At 37.5% G+C, this 15,993-nt stretch overlaps 1 protein-coding gene across 1 annotated transcript; it reads left to right on the top strand.

Annotated features, from left to right (window-relative positions):
- Positions 1-12,629: 12,629 nt before the first annotated feature.
- LOC144545503 (uncharacterized) lies at positions 12,630-14,885 on the top strand. The gene is made up of 6 exons (XM_078294070.1): positions 12,630-12,736; positions 12,834-13,540; positions 13,640-14,049; positions 14,115-14,386; positions 14,727-14,751; positions 14,865-14,885. The coding sequence occupies exons 1-6, from the start codon at positions 12,630-12,632 to the stop codon at positions 14,883-14,885; spliced, it is 1,542 nt and encodes a 513-aa protein (XP_078150196.1).
- Positions 14,886-15,993: the final 1,108 nt, after the last annotated feature.

Here is a 15,993-nt window from a genome sequence, read left to right as displayed (position 1 = left end):
TCGGATCAATTGTCTCTTATTTTAGTCCAATAATAATGTATTGAGATTCGAAAATTAAAAATACAATGGAAAGAGATATCATTTCATTTTTCAATATTTAAAAAGCATATTGAGTATTAATTCAAACAGTACTCTTCTATTACCCTTCCAGATCCAATTATTAGTATCCTTACTGTTTACCTAGACGGCCAACCACTACATATAAAAGAACTACAAAACAATATGATCATTTTCTATATTACAATCATCATCAATCATTACATATGTAACATCGTCTATATATGGATGGCATTAGTTCATATTGCAACATATATACCATAGATTTATAGTGTGTTGTGGCATGTGTGGAAATAGAGAAATGAGGTAATCTTTAGAGGTTCGATTATGCCTCTGGCACTACTCGCAACTAAGATTATCGAGAAAATGAGATGCTATGGTTTCAATTTTGTAGGGGAGTTAGTGCAACATACCATAGATTTATGTTGGGTACAGAAAGGACGAGAGAGTAGCATATATTTGTGTATATTTAAGTAGGATTGTGATGTAAACACATTTATATAATTCATACTTGATAGTCTCTACCAAGTTTTCAAAAAAATAAAATAAACAATATCGATTGTACCGATCCTAATCTGCACTTTACCAGTGCTTTGCTACTTGTGTGAGATTGTGGATGCTATTCTGAGCCTGGTAATAAACAATATTGATCTGTAAAATTTCCATGTTTTGTAATATTCCCTATCAGAGAGGTAAATTTGTAAAATGGAGAACTTTTGAAACCCATTATTTTGCTAATTTAGTTGTTTATTGTTGGCGTTGTAATTGTAAAAAGCAGTTGGTTCTTAATTTTTACAAATTGATTTTCCATTCTATTGTTATATATATATATCTTCATTTTTTTATTGTTATTAGCTAATATTTTATGTTGCATTCTTATTTTTGTTTAAATTTTAATTATTTTTAATTTGTTGGAGATAACAACTATTGTAAATGATAAGAAAAATATAGAAAAATAAGGTTTTTAAGACTACGTACAATAACATATAATTTATTCACAAAGAAAGTATGCTTCAACATATCATCTTTTAGGTATGTTTGGATGTGTCAAGAATAGAGGCTATTCTAGAAGCGGCTATTCGAAATAACAATATGTATTCAAACAACATTTTTTTGCGATTCGGAATAGTTAAAATAGCTGTTATTCTCTATTCCTTGTAAATGTTGAAATAGCTACTATTCAAAAATGTGAAGAGAGAGAAAAATAATTATTTCTCGGATTTTCGTCAACACAATCTCGAAATGACAAAATTGTTATTATTTTATGTTATCTCCACGTTGTGACAAATCATTTAAGACCCCACTTACTTATATTTTTTCTCTTAATTAGCATATTGTTAACACTATTATTTATCGGTTAAAACTATTCACTATTTTTTTTTGAGTGAAAATTTAGAGGTCAAACCTCTAAGTTTCATTTATCAGACACCAGGGGTGTCAGGTTTTACAATTTTTCCCTTAGGCTTATTTAATCGTAAAAGAAAACAATAAAGAAAAATAGAAAAACATGAAGAAAAAGTAAAAATTGAAAAAAAAAGAGAGAAATTCTAATGGAAGGTGAAATACAGTGAATAGCATCTATCAGTATATGTTGCTACTCGGTGTCAGTGAACCAAGATTGAAACTCTGCCCGTACTTCCATTGTCAGTATGCTCAAATTTTTGCTTTCTTCCATGAATATCCTTCTACATCTCTCTCTCCAAAGTACAAAGCATACTATGAGTTGCAATTTTCTGATGAACTTGTATCTAGATATCACGATAGCCTCCTCATACCTTCTATCAGTAAAGTATTGGCAGTGAGGCATGCCTTGCATTGTATTGGTGATGACTTGTACCAGTTGTGTGATATAAGAGCAAGTCCCAAACAAGTGTTGCACTGTTTCTTGCGCATTTTTGCACATAATACACCTATTCGACATCTGCCAGCCCCTTCTTATGAGATTGTCAACAGTAAGTATCTTCCTTCTCAACATTAACCAAGTAAAGATGGTCACCCTGAGTGGCGCCTTTAGGTTCCATATTGTTGATCTTGCATCTTCAATTACTGGGTGGTGAGTCATGACCCTGTAAAAAGATGCCACTGAGAATGTTTTATGCAAAGTCCAGTTCCAAATAATAGAGTCATGTATATGTCCCTCCAAGGTGACCTGTTGTAGATCCTGCATGAGCTTTTCTTTTTCTTCGTGTGCTTCCTCTGTTAGTTGACTATGCAAGTGCAGATCCCATTGCCCTTGTCCTTGCCCTCTAACCTGTTGCAGGTTCAATTCCAGTTCCGATGTATGCTGGTATAGATTATGATACTGGTACATCATAGGAGTTCCCCTCCATTTGTCTTGCCAGAATCTGATGTGAAGACCATTTCCAGGTATATATGTAATTGAGACTTCCATGAAATCTTTTACAACTAACAAGGATTTCCAAAGTGTGGTTGGTGTGATTATTTCCCATGGTCTATGTGCTTGTGGCAGAATATGTATAATTCAAACAATATTTTTACTAATCCGAATATTACAATTTTCACTCTAATCTAAAAATTAGAGTTTTAAGCACAAACCTCAAAACAAATAGATAGTTTGATTTGAAAAAGCAGAGTTGTGCAATTCCAACAAATGTAGACAAAAGCCACGCGGTGGGGCCGACGTGAACTACTCTCACCTTCTTTAAAGAATATATAATTTGGATTGTTTGACCAAACATGCAGCTAGTGGAAAATGGTTAGCAAAAACGGAAATATATCTACCGAACTTGTTATTCGATCCTCGATTACAGTTAGTGGTTTGCTAACGGGTTACCCGTGACCCGTTCCGGGTAACCCGTTAGGGGTAACGGGTAGGGCGGGTAGACGGGTAGGACGGGTACGGGTACAACCCGCAACGGGTAGACGGGTAGTTTTCCCAAAACCACTACCCTACCCGTTTATTACCCGTACCCGTTGCGGGTTGACGGGTACGGGTATCCCGGGTAAGGGCGGGTTTTTTTTTTTTTTTTTTTTTCCTTTCTGTTTTTTTCTGAATTTTTATGCTTTGAGATTCGTGCCAAGTTAAAGGACATCCCGGATGGAGTTTAGATTTAGGAGTCCGTTTTGAGATTCATGCCAAATTAAAATTGATGACTCAGATCTCATTCTACAAAGTCAGGTATTGCACTGGATCTGAATTCTATATGGTGCCGCCAAAAAAATTTTGAAATTCAAATTTTGTAACGGGTCAGGTACGGGTACGGGTAGATGGGTACGGGTAGGCGGGTACGGGTTGGCGGGTAGACGGGTACGGGTTGGCGGGTAGACGGGTACGGGTACAACGGGTTTTTTTCAAAATTATGTTGTCCGGTCCGTTTATTACCCGTCTACCCGTTTGTACCCGGGCAACGGGTACGGGTACCACGGGTAACGGGTACGGGCCGGGCAAAACGGGTTCAACCCCTAACGGGTTTAGCAAACCACTAATTACAGTCATTGATCTTCGTTGAAATTTGCGCATGATGTATAATAAGGGCCCGTTCAGCATATTAATATGGAATGAGTATGGATTTTGAAAATATTAATATGTAAAATTTTGATCAAACTATTTTAACTATTCGGAATAGGAATGAGTATGGATTTTGAAAATTTTGAATTGAATTTTACTGTTCACCGTGGGAATAAAAATTTCAGTTTGAGCAAATTTTTTTTCCTATGATGAATAGTAATCTGCCAAACGGGTCCTAACTGTCTCTATGTTGCAGTGTTATTAGAATCGGACTGGACCGGATATGCAGATCAGAAAAAATTGAAACCGGTCATCTATCCAGTTTGGTTCGTTTAAAGAATCGGTTATGCTTTTAGACCGGAAAAAATTGATTTAACCGGCCAATTATATCAAAAAAATCACTGAACTATTTGATAAAAAAAGCCGGTTCAAAACAAATTTCAAATTTGAAGTGAACTCGGCTGGGCAAAACTGATAAAATCAGCGAAATAAAAGGATGAAGAGAGGAAGAAGCTTATGACAGTGGGATGCATTACTTTATGGGTGTAATTTAATGTTATTTAACTCATGTGAAACATATCAGTCCAATCGAGAAGGACCCACTTTTCTTTAGCCCAATAGTCCTTTTATTTAATATTTTTTAATTGTAGTGGGAAATAGCTCAAGACGTCAAGTAACTTATCAATTTGTGAGTATGTCTATGGTACTATGCATATCACGGGTTCTTATCATGCTACGGCTCTATATTCGAGTTTTCAAATTCTAACGGTCGATCCGAACCGTTCATCTTGTTCTCCATATTAATATGTGTTTGGAGACCAAATTTTACATTTTTTGAAAAAAATTTACTATTTTTTTAGATATTTAGAAAATCACTTGATCTGAAAAATCTGGACCATCCAAAAACAGTGATTTTCAATAAATCTAAACAAATAGTAAAAAAAATTCAAAAAAATATAAAATTTGGTCTCCAAACACATATTAATATGAAGAACAAGATGAACGATTCGGATCGACCGTTAGAATTTGAAAACTCGAATATAGAGCCGTAGCACGATAAGAACCCGTGATATGCATAGTACCATAGACATACTCACAAATTGATAAGTTACTTGACGTCTTGAGCTATTTCCCACTACAATTAAAAAATATTAAATAAAAGGACTATTGGGCTAAAGAAAAGTGGGTCCTTCTCGATTGGACTGATATGTTTCACATGAGTTAAATAACATTAAATTACACTCATAAAGTAATGCATCCCACTATCATAAGTTTCTTCCTGTCTTCATCCTTTTATTTAATATTTTTTAATTGTAGTGGGAAATAGCTCAAGACGTCAAGTAACTTATCAATTTGTGAGTATGTCTATGGTACTATGCATATCACGGGTTCTTATCGTGCTACAGCTCTATATTTGAGTTTTCAAATTTTAACGGTCGATCCGAACCGTTCATCTTGTTCTCCATATTAATATGTGTTTGGAGACCAAATTTTACATTTTTTGAAAAAAATTTACTATTTTTTTAGATATTTAGAAAATCACTTGATCTGAAAAATCTGGACCATCCAAAAACAGTGATTTTCAATAAATCTAAACAAATAGTAAAAAAAATTCAAAAAAATGTAAAATTTGGTCTCCAAACACATATTAATATGGAGAACAAGATGAACGGTTCGGATCGTCCGTTAGAATTTGAGAACTCGAATATAGAGCCGTAGCACGGTAACAAATCGTAATATGCATAGTACCATAGACTCACTCTCAATTTATTTATTTTAAATTTAAGACCAAATACACTGTAGCACTAGATTGTTGAAAGCTTATGCCAAAAAAAAAATATTATGAGCTAGTGGTTAACTTTTGTATATTACAAAAAAATATCAATTCTTATTTTTTATTGCAAGAAAAAATATGCTACATATATTCTCAAACGTTGTTAGTTGTTTTTCATGTATGTATGTATGTAACATTATTTTGTTGTGTAAAGATGGAATTTACAATTCAACTCTATCAAAGTTTCTGTTTGTATGTAAAAATAGTTTCTATTTGTTTTTAATCTGTACATGCTTGTGTTCTATTATAAAAGGGGGTTATATTTAATTGGTAAAAAATTTGCAATCTACATAAATATAGACATGGTATCATTTTTAGATGTTATGCTGACAAGACTTGATATACTATTAACATTTGAAAATAATTATGAAAATTGTCACTTTGATGTTTTATGTAATAAATTGTAAAAAGCTGATGTATATCAATTAGAAAATATATAAATATTCTCGTTTTAATTATATAGTTAACGACTTTGCTCAAATTAAATTATATACACAAAATATTACTTCAAATAAAACGTCAGTAAAGTAAGAAATAACATCTCAGCATCAAATATAACAATTACAAAAAACCAACAGATGAATTAGTTGACCCACCGATCTGACCAATAAACCAATGATCCGGACCTTTACTTGGCCAATGTCCGGTCCGAATCTAATAACATTGCTATGTTGTGTTCTGAAATATATGTCGTTAGGCGCATTTTTTTTTGGTAAAACTGACAAACTTAAACTGAATCTTTTTATTATAATGGTGAAGAAATAATAATCCAACATGCCATCCCCGCTTCATATATTTTTTTCGAGATCCACGTAAGAAGTGGACAAAAATCACGTGGTGGGGCCCACATAAACAACTATCACGGAACATGCAACTAGCGGAAAATAAATGCATGGTTGATAATATTGCAATTTTTTTTTTATTGTTTAAACGCCCGTAGGCTTAATAATTATTAATATTGCAACTTTTGGTTTGATAATATTATGGCCGAGATTTTTAAAAATATCTAAAAAAAAATATTTTATTAAAAATAACCAGGTTCTAACTGGAATTTTAAAAATACCCAGCCCGCATAAAAAATCCGCGCTCCGGAATTATTATTCCCCCCCCACATAAAAAATACGTGCCCCGGCCTTTAAATTACAGATATGCCGCACAGATCTTGAAGGAAATGTGCGGCCCCAAATTTTTGTTTGGAAGCGGGGAAAATATCAGCGGCCCGGCCTTTAAATTATAGATCCGCAGCACGGATCTTGAAGCGACCTCCTTTCTTCTCCACTCCCACCCCGTGCTGCCCTCTCTCTCTGTCCGTGAAACCCCAACCGTTGCGCCCTCTCTCTGTCTGTGAAACCCCACCCGTCACCGCCAGCTTGCTCCGCCAAATCCTACCCGCCCCGCTCCCTTATTGCTCCGCCCCGCCCCCTTCTTGCTCTGCCCTGCTCCATCTCTCCCATCTCGTTGATTCTGTCCCCTTCCCTTCCTCTCTGCGAAACACGAGAAAAGAGCAGCCAGGCGTTGCCTCCGCCACTTTCTTTGCTTTAGCACCTCCACGACTCCGCTGCTCAAGAACAGTAAGTAATTTTATGACAATTTTGAGTTAATTTTATTGAATAGTTCATGCATGTAAGATGTTTGATGGGTTACTTGTGATCTATCAATGCCAAATTGTTAGTACATTGATCTCCTGTGGTCTATCAAATAATACAACTTGTGTGGAAAAATAATGTAACATTTAGCCATGAATGTTAATAATGTTTTATAAATAATATTTGCATTATATTTGTTTTATTTTCTTGGGTATCTTTTATAATTATTTGTGAATTTTCAGAATTGTACAGACATCAGAGTGTTATTTACCTACAATTATGAAATTTACATAACTACATTTTTAAAACAAAATAGCAATAGATTGGCATATTATTTACCAAATCTTATTTACAAAACAACAAATTCTTTTTACATTATATTTGTATTATATTCAAATTACGAACTTTAAAACATCACAACAAGAATGAGACACTTTTCGTGAGGATAAAAAAGTGACTTTTTTTTGCAACGGTACTTTTTGCGATGGACGACCATCATAAAAGCGTTTTTTCCCTCGCAAAAAGTGTCTACTTTGTTGTGATGAATTATTATGGAGTCGTGTACTTGTCACCATGCATCAAGCAAAAATGTTATATTAAATATGCTAAAATATTCAAGCGTAGTCTAAATTCGATGCGTTCTTTAGTGATAAATCAAAATGACAATGCGTACTTGCTTGATAAAAAAATAGCAACACATTTAGCAAATTTCCACCAAAGTTTAACCTTTGAAGCAACCTTGTCAGCCAAAATATGCTGTGGTACCCTTATTGTCACACCCCACACCAGGAATTCTGGATTAAGGTGTGATCAACCTCGCCTCGTGCTTAATTAATCATTAAGCACGCAAGGCTAATCATAAATAATAAATCAAACAGCAGCGGAAGCAAAATAATATAAGTATCAAGCATCACTAACATAGCAAATAAATAAACATACACATACATAACATATAATTCGATCCATCTCGTATCCAAATAACACCATCTATAGAAGGGGACACATGATCTATCGAGCCCATATATATAACACAGGAAATACGGGACTCGTAAACCTAATCAAAAGCCTAACCCTAACTAGGTCAAGTGGTGTGGCCCTCAGGGACAGCTCCTAACATCTCCTGCTGCGGACCACCAGAACCTGTACCTAAAACTCACGAAACAACTTGTGGGTGAGCGACGAATCGCCCAGTATGTGACCCAGAATTATCCCCTCAGGGATCCTCTATGGTCAAAGCACTTTTATCTATAAAATGAATACAATTAAAAATATGCACATGTGTGAACCTATATTAATATCTAATATAATTTATAATACTTTTGAATGATGCCATGATGCAATTATTCTATTATGCCAACATGCGGAATAAATCCAAAATAAAATCAAGGTGTAATATCGGATATAAATCAAGTCGGAATCCAGTACTCCTTGCACTGTGTGCCCAAATACAATAATAATAATAATAATAATATGGATAAAGTAAATCACCCCGTGCCGTGCCAATAGGATCAAAAGATCCAAACAATATAATCCAAGGACTGTGATCAGAGTGCAATGATACACGTTGCCTAGTGGCATCGAGCATTGCCCACAAGATAATAGCACACTAGCCGATGGTTATATCAAAATTCGGTGTGTCATCTTGCCTAAGGATTCATCACCCAAACATATCCAATAGGAGAAATCATACAATGCAAGTCGTAAAATTGTTAATCTCTTCCCTCATGAGCAAGAGAGAACTCTATCGTCCGGCCAGACCAATAGGATCAGCATCAAGGCTCGTCGGCATTATGCTATGCACATCATTCCACAAGGCCCGCATTGGACCTTGGGAACTTCCGTTATAGGCAAAGTAGCTCCTAATGTAAGGAAGGAATAAATTCCCGAATCGTATCATGCCACAGAACTTGAGATTGGAACTGCTCACATCAAATAGTAAAATGATCGAAAATGACATATAATCAAAGTTTATACATATAATATAAATCCTAAAGCCATCCAAGGATCAAGTGACCCTCATCTCAGTGGCTGTCGGGCCGTCCCATGCCAAGTGACACCAAAACGGAATGAAGTCACTCGGCTCTGCTCAGCTCTCACCAATGCATGCGTATGCACGTATTATAATAATAATATATTGTCTTCCACGAGAAGGAGACAACTAATAACCTAATATTCTAATAATATATTTATAATATTATTTAATTATTCTACTCCTAAAATACAGTAAATTCAGGTTTTTCAGGGTTTATGCAAATCTATCTACAGTGCAGAAAGGATAAACATGCTCTAAAGTTTTAATGCATCTACTTAAAAATAAAGTGCGGATGTCAGGTCAGATGGAACGACTAGTAAGAGTACGCCCACGAAAAAGATAATTCAGATATCCCACACCTGTAGGGCTGGAGTCTCTGTGGCTAACCCTCAGCGAAGTTAGCGTGCTCCGCGTATGCTCCGAACTACGGGTCAGCCGGATCAGCCTAATGATCAAGCTCGTACGGGATCTGCTGATCTAAAATTACGTAATTATAACTAATTAAGATCTACTCTAATTTATTCTAACCCTCGCCCCAATTAATGTGTAAGTCAAATTCTCGATTATTTTGATTTTATAAAAATTACCAATTCAGTCAGTCTGACTGAACTGGTTAGTCAGATATTAATTATTTACTTTGATCTAAATTAATATAATTTAATTCTAAAATAATTTATATTTTTAATAATTTAATTTGAAGATAAATTTCTTGTAAAAATTCTAATGTCGAAATATTCGCAAAATAATTATCTGTGAGTTACGGTATTTTTAAACGTGTTCTAACTACTTATTTAGTTTAATTTATTTTAAATGAGCTCTCATTTCCATAACCGATCGAATGCGATTCTTTTTTAAAGTAAATTTATTATTAACTTCGACTAATGCTACTATTTTAATAAAATATGTAATCTGTATAATTATTACTAAACTAATATTTGATTCTAATATATTTTAGTCATTTTGTAATTTAGATACAAAATTTCTTTTATAAAAATTTAGAATCCAAGTCAAATAAATATTTTTCGTTGCTAATTAATTGTCCTTTATTAATTAGCCACGAGTTTTAGTACAAGTTCGAAAATGTTTAAAGAAATGTTTTAAATTAAAAACTTATTATGAAACTTCTATTTTATTTTAAATGTGTTGGGTTATTTTAGTTTGGTTTACGTAAGCATCTGATTTAATTCGATTCCTTTATACCTTCCGGCCCATTTGACTTATCAATTATTTTTAATCCAACTCCATTTGATTTAAAGGCCCATAATTAACATAAATACATACATATGGCCGGCCATATATATAAATTTCACCAATTTACACTTTGCCCCCTTTACTTAAATTATTTACACCATCTAGGGATAATTTGCATAATGGTCCCTATCAGTTCAATGGCTGGTATACACACAAAATCAGCACAATACCAGTAGTATACTGGGCTAGTACCACTGGTACCAGCACTTCGCAAGTCAACACAACAGCAACACAGCCAAGCACAAGGAAGACCAGCAAAACAGAAAACAAGGCAACAGGTCAGAGGCAAAGCGCATAGCCAGCAAAACAGCGCAAGGCACAGGTCAAGGCAAATAGAACCAGAACAGAGCAAGGAGCACAGCCAAGGCACAGGTCAGAGAGCATGGCAACACAGCCACGTGCATTGGCTTGCTGAGAAAATCAACAACCCGAGCAAGCAATCTCAACACTTCAAAAACCTGATACAACAACAATCGAGAAATCAAACAAAAAATTAGAAGATTTACCTGATTTAGCAAGCAATAGAGAGGAAGATGGAAAGTGGCCGATACTAAGGAAGCACCTCGCTTCACGGCTGTCAACTAGCAAATTCACCACCACACCGATACAACAGAGAAATCAGAAGCACCAACAAAGTCAGCACCGGAATGCACCACCAAATCCTTAACGGGTCGGGTAATTTTGCAATAACCAAAGGAAAACAAAAAAGAGGGGCAATGGCAGAATTTCTCAACACATGAGGGGAAATCAAACAAACTAAGAACTCCAACGAGAGAGAGAAAAGAGGTACAAATACTCAAAGAGAAGAGAGAGGCGCTCCAAATCGTACCCTTTCTCTGCCATGGACAAGACCCGCGTCAGGTTCAAATTTAATACGGGTGGCCTTCTCTGTTTCCTTCTCCAAGAAGCAACGAAGAGAGAGAGAGAGAGAGATTGAGTGGGACCACGGGTCAGCCAGAGACGAGAGGGAGAGAGGCTTGTGTGGGGCGCACCAAGCAGAGACAGAAGAGAGAAGAGGAGGCTTTGCCTCTGTCTTGCGCGAACAGGAGAAGAGGAACGAAGAGAGGGAGGAATGGCGGACCCGAATTCAATTTCCAATTGAGTTAATTATCAAATCCCTCTCCAATGTTTAACATATTATAATAGCTTTGAGATTTGTGTTCGAAGGGTTTGATCGGTTGAGATTTTTCAAAAGAAACAAATATGTATAGATGGATGTATATGGCCAAAATTTAAAAAAATACCATTTTATTAAAATTAATAAATCAAAACGCCATGGGGTGGGGGAAATTGTAAAATTCGCATAGCCGCTGCGAAGGGAAGCAGGCAGCTAGAACCGGGCCGCTGTGAGGGGAAGCGGGCGATTATATGGGCCGCTTCTAGGTCCAGCGGGCTGGCCGCTTTGGGGGCCAGCGGGCACAGTGGCCGCTTCGGGGGGCAGAGGGCACCCTACGCAATTTATTTATATTACAGAGTTGAGAGAGAGATTCATTTCACGTTATTTTCACCATTCTTCTCAGCTGAACCGTAAGTTTTTATTTTCTATCTTTTTAAAAAAAATTCAGTATTTATAATTAATTTAATTAATTTTTAATTTTAGGTTTTCTTATACTCATACCAAATGGCTGTTATGGTATCTATTTACACTGGTGGTGAGATTTTAACAGGCCCTAATGGGGGTTTATTACAGTATCGGGACTGTTTCTGTGATACCGGTAATCTCGGGTACTGATTTGTTGGTTCTGAAATCGACTATTTCTCAAAACCTCGGATTGAATCAGGATCGATATGACCTTCATATTCAGGCCAAAATTAGCATGCCCACTGGTTCAGGCCAAACTTGGTTCCAACTTTTTCCTGTTCAGAATGATGGAGTCTGGCAGGTACTGTACAACCAGACAATTAGTTTTTCTGGGGGTGGATACAAGATAATTGAACTCTTTGTGGAGATTAACCGAGTCCAGCGTCCTAACCCCCTTGCAAGGTTAATCCGGGGTGCTAGTCGGGCTAATGCGTCAACCTCCTCAAGTCTAAGTGTCCCAACACCCTTTCCAGATTGATATGCCTGAAAGTAGTAATGCCCCAGTTCAGGAGGGCCGACGGTCTACTAGTCGGCCCTCCCTTCGGTCCCGAATCCCTTTGCCGATTGACATGCCTGAGAGTAGTCAAGCCCCAGTTCAGAGAGACCAACCGTCTAATAGTCGGCACTCCCATCGATCCCGAGCCTAGCCTTGTGATCCGGACGAAACTGAGGAGACGGTGGATCCGAAAATACAAGAGGCAGAGGAAAATTGGGGGGATGTTGATCCTGATTGCATGAACGATCATAGTGACATAGAAGATACGAGGCCTGTGCTCCGGCAGAGAAAAAAATTCAAGGTTGATAAAGGGTTTCGGATAATGGGTCGCGGGGTTGAGCACCCGATTGCAGCTTTCAATGACCTGTCAGGTTTTCAGGAAGCAAATGTGGGGTTATTTGGTAGACATGCAGAGTTTGAGAATGAATTGTTAGAGGGACAAACCTATGATTCAAAGGAGGAAAATGAAAGCTGCAATTTACAAGTTTCACATTCTTTGTAATAAAGATATTATGAATACGCACAGTGACAAACAACGGATTAGGTTCAAGTGCAGGGACCCCAGATGTGGTTGGTACATTAATGCAAGGGTCACTGGTTTTGGTACACAATGGAAAGTATCCAGGTGCCCAACAAAACATGTTTGTCATGCGGATGCCACAAGAATAGATCATGCACAGTTGACCGCTGCTATGGTTGCCGATTGCATCTCTGCGCACATGAGAAATGACGTAGATTTGAGTATCACTGCTGTCAGAATAGCTTGTGCACAAACGTACAACGGTCAGGTACTAGCATACAATAAATTGTGGCGTGAAAGGGAGTTGGCAATTGCCCGCCAATTTGGTAGTTGGGAGGGGTCATATGCGCTTATAGTCCCCTTATTGGAGGCAATTAAGCAAAAAAATCCAGGTACATTGTTTGATGTTACCTCATATCCAACTGGTGAGCCTGGACCTTACAGATACTTTAATAGGGCGGCTTGGGCATTTGGACCATGCATAGAGGCTTTCCAACACCTGAGACCTGTCATCACTGTTGATGCTTGTTTCTTATCAGGCCGGTACAAAGGTAAAATGTTGATTGCAACTGGGTACGATGCAGAAAATCAGCTCCTCCCGTTGGCTTTTTCATTGGTAGATACAGAGAATTTTGAAGATTGTGCATGGTTCATGCAATGGTTGAGGCGCAATGTAATTCGCTCCAGGTTTGTGTGTGTCATCACTGATAGGGGTAAGGGCATAAAAAAGGTGTTTCGATAGGATGATCTGAGATGGAATGAGGAAGATGAGGATGAGTGCGTTCACCATCTTTGTGCTACTCACATAGCAGAAAATATGAAAAAGAATCATTGCAATGAACAAGCAATCAAGTACTTCAGGATATGTGTGGCGAAGAGAAAGATGAGGAGATATAAGCAAGGAATGCAAGCAATGGGAGATGTATGTGATCGGGCTCTGAATTGGTTGGACGGTGTGGGTAAGTATCTAGATCAAGATGAGAACGAATGTCCTAAACCATGGAATATATTCCAGGCGTTGGATGGGGGTTTCCGTTGGAGAATTATGACGACGAACGGGTCTGAGTCGCTCAATAATGTTTTTAGATCTTCTCGTAGGTTGTCGGTAGCAGCAATAATTGAGGACACGTTTTACAAATGTCAGCAATGGTTTGCTCAAAGGAGGGCAAAAGCGCAATTTGAAGCAAGCCAGGGTCAACAGTTCTCATGCCGTGTGCACGAGGTATTTTATTTTCATTAAATTATTTTATTTTTGTAATTTTTATTAAATTGTTCTATTTTTCGTAGTTGATTAACAAACGGTGCGAGAGGTCACAATTTATGACGACGCTCGGTGGATTTGACAACTGGAATGAGTTTGAGATAACATCCACACAAGAGAAAGTTAATGCATACATTAAAGACGCTTCTGGCCGGTTTACCAAAGCGAATTATAAATACACGGTGGTAATCATGGATGAGAACACGGTTACATGCACATGCCAGAAGCTGCAATTAAACAGAATACCGTGTTCTCATGTTCTGGCAGTGTGCCATCTCCGAGGCATTGACCCTGGAAGGTTTGTACATTACTACTACCACATGCAGACACTTATCAATACATGGCTGGGTGAATGGCATGTGTATGACAATCAGTCTGATTGGCCGGAAAATGAAGGCCCAATCCTTGTTCCAAATGACAAAAATATTACCTTGGGTCGAAGGCGAGTTAATAGGATTCCGATGTGGCTTGATTTACTTCATAATAGAAGGAGAGGACATCAGACTCGTCGGGATACACAAGAACAACAAAACAGAGCTGCTCGAGATGCACGAGGTAGTTAACTCATACATTTTTGTTATTAAATTTTCAGGTTGAGAAAGAGGAGTAACAATACATTTTTGTTATTAAATTTTCAGGTTGAGAAAGAGGCAAGCATTACTCGTTTGTTGTATTAACATGCAGACACTTATTTAGGCGCACTATTATTGTTTGTTTTGATTTATTTGTGATTTTTTTGTTGTTTTATTGTTTGCTTTACAAATCGTTACGTTCAGATTTACTGTGACGAAAAATGATGAAAGATAAAAGCAAAATAGTACGATAAATAACAACATGAAAGATAAGCATCCTGATATAACAAATCACAGTATATGACAACACTAGAGTAAAAAAAAAGTACAAAAACAAACAACAACCTAAAAGTCAGAAGAACATGTCTCCAGTGATTGATGCCGAGAGTCCCGCCATGACCTGCCCCGGTATAGGTCTTCGGATAGCTCCACATATGCGCATATGCAGGGCATGTGTCTTGCTCGGGTCTGCCCCAATCTGGCACATCTGTCTTGCAAGTGATTTTCGGACGGCCAACAATAAGATGCGCTCAGGACCAATGCTGCAACAACATTCATGGTCCAATAAATGTCTTGTTCTTCTTCAGACATGCTTGATTAAGACCCCTGTACAATGTTAGTGTCAACAACCGGTGTAGTGATGATATTTTTCATATTGAAATTTGTAAAAAATAATTTCAAGTCACACACCTATACAATCATGCAAGAGTCGTAGCCCCCCAATTGTACTTGCTCGCATTAGGCAAATCAGCCAGCAATGGGAGATAGCACAACCGTACCTGATCTACGTGTGAATCAGGGAACAACTTGACTGTGATCATCTCCAAAATGTATGCACGCAAGTGCTGATCAATGGTGGCCTGTTATTTATTTTAATTAAAATATTATTTAGAAGAAAACTGAAATTTTGTATAAGTAAATAAGATAAAATTTACATACCTGAGCGGGACGACTACTAGGAGCTGGAAACTCCTTGAAGGCGAATCTCAGCTTTGCCAAGCTGATGATACCTGGGGAGATATGTGTCTTTGCACCTCTCTTCTTCTCTTTCTGCAAAGCAGTGTGCGGTATCCCCAGCAGGTCCTCGCACAAGGATCTGAAATCTCCATACTCGACGCCCGTCACAGGCTCCCCGACAATGGTCATGCCCCATAGACAGCTGGCATCTTGTAGGGTGACTGTCATCTCAACGTGGGGGAGATGAAATGAGTGGGTCTAGGACGCCATCGCTCAATGAGCCCAGAGCACAATCCCGGATCGACAATCTCCTCGGCCATCTGGGATAGCTGGTACAATCCCATGGCACGCAACGTCCCTGCATAGGCCTTTTGGT

The sequence above is a fragment of the Carex rostrata genome, chromosome 28 (genome assembly GCF_964058835.1).
Source record: "Carex rostrata chromosome 28, lpCarRost1.2, whole genome shotgun sequence".
Lineage (NCBI taxonomy): Eukaryota > Viridiplantae > Streptophyta > Magnoliopsida > Poales > Cyperaceae > Carex > Carex rostrata.
Note: the sequence above shows the minus strand (reverse complement) of the source record. Positions and strands in the feature narration are given on the sequence as shown.

Excerpts from the sequence above, each read along its gene's own strand:
- LOC144545503 (XM_078294070.1), top strand. The coding sequence starts at position 12,630 with ATGGGTCGCGGGGTTGAGCACCCGATTGCAGCTTTCAATGACCTGTCA. Across the intron at positions 13,541-13,639 it reads GTGTGTCATCACTGATAGGG|AAAATATGAAAAAGAATCAT; the intron begins GTAAGGGCATAA and ends CTCACATAGCAG. Across the intron at positions 14,050-14,114 it reads TCTCATGCCGTGTGCACGAG|TTGATTAACAAACGGTGCGA; the intron begins GTATTTTATTTT and ends TATTTTTCGTAG.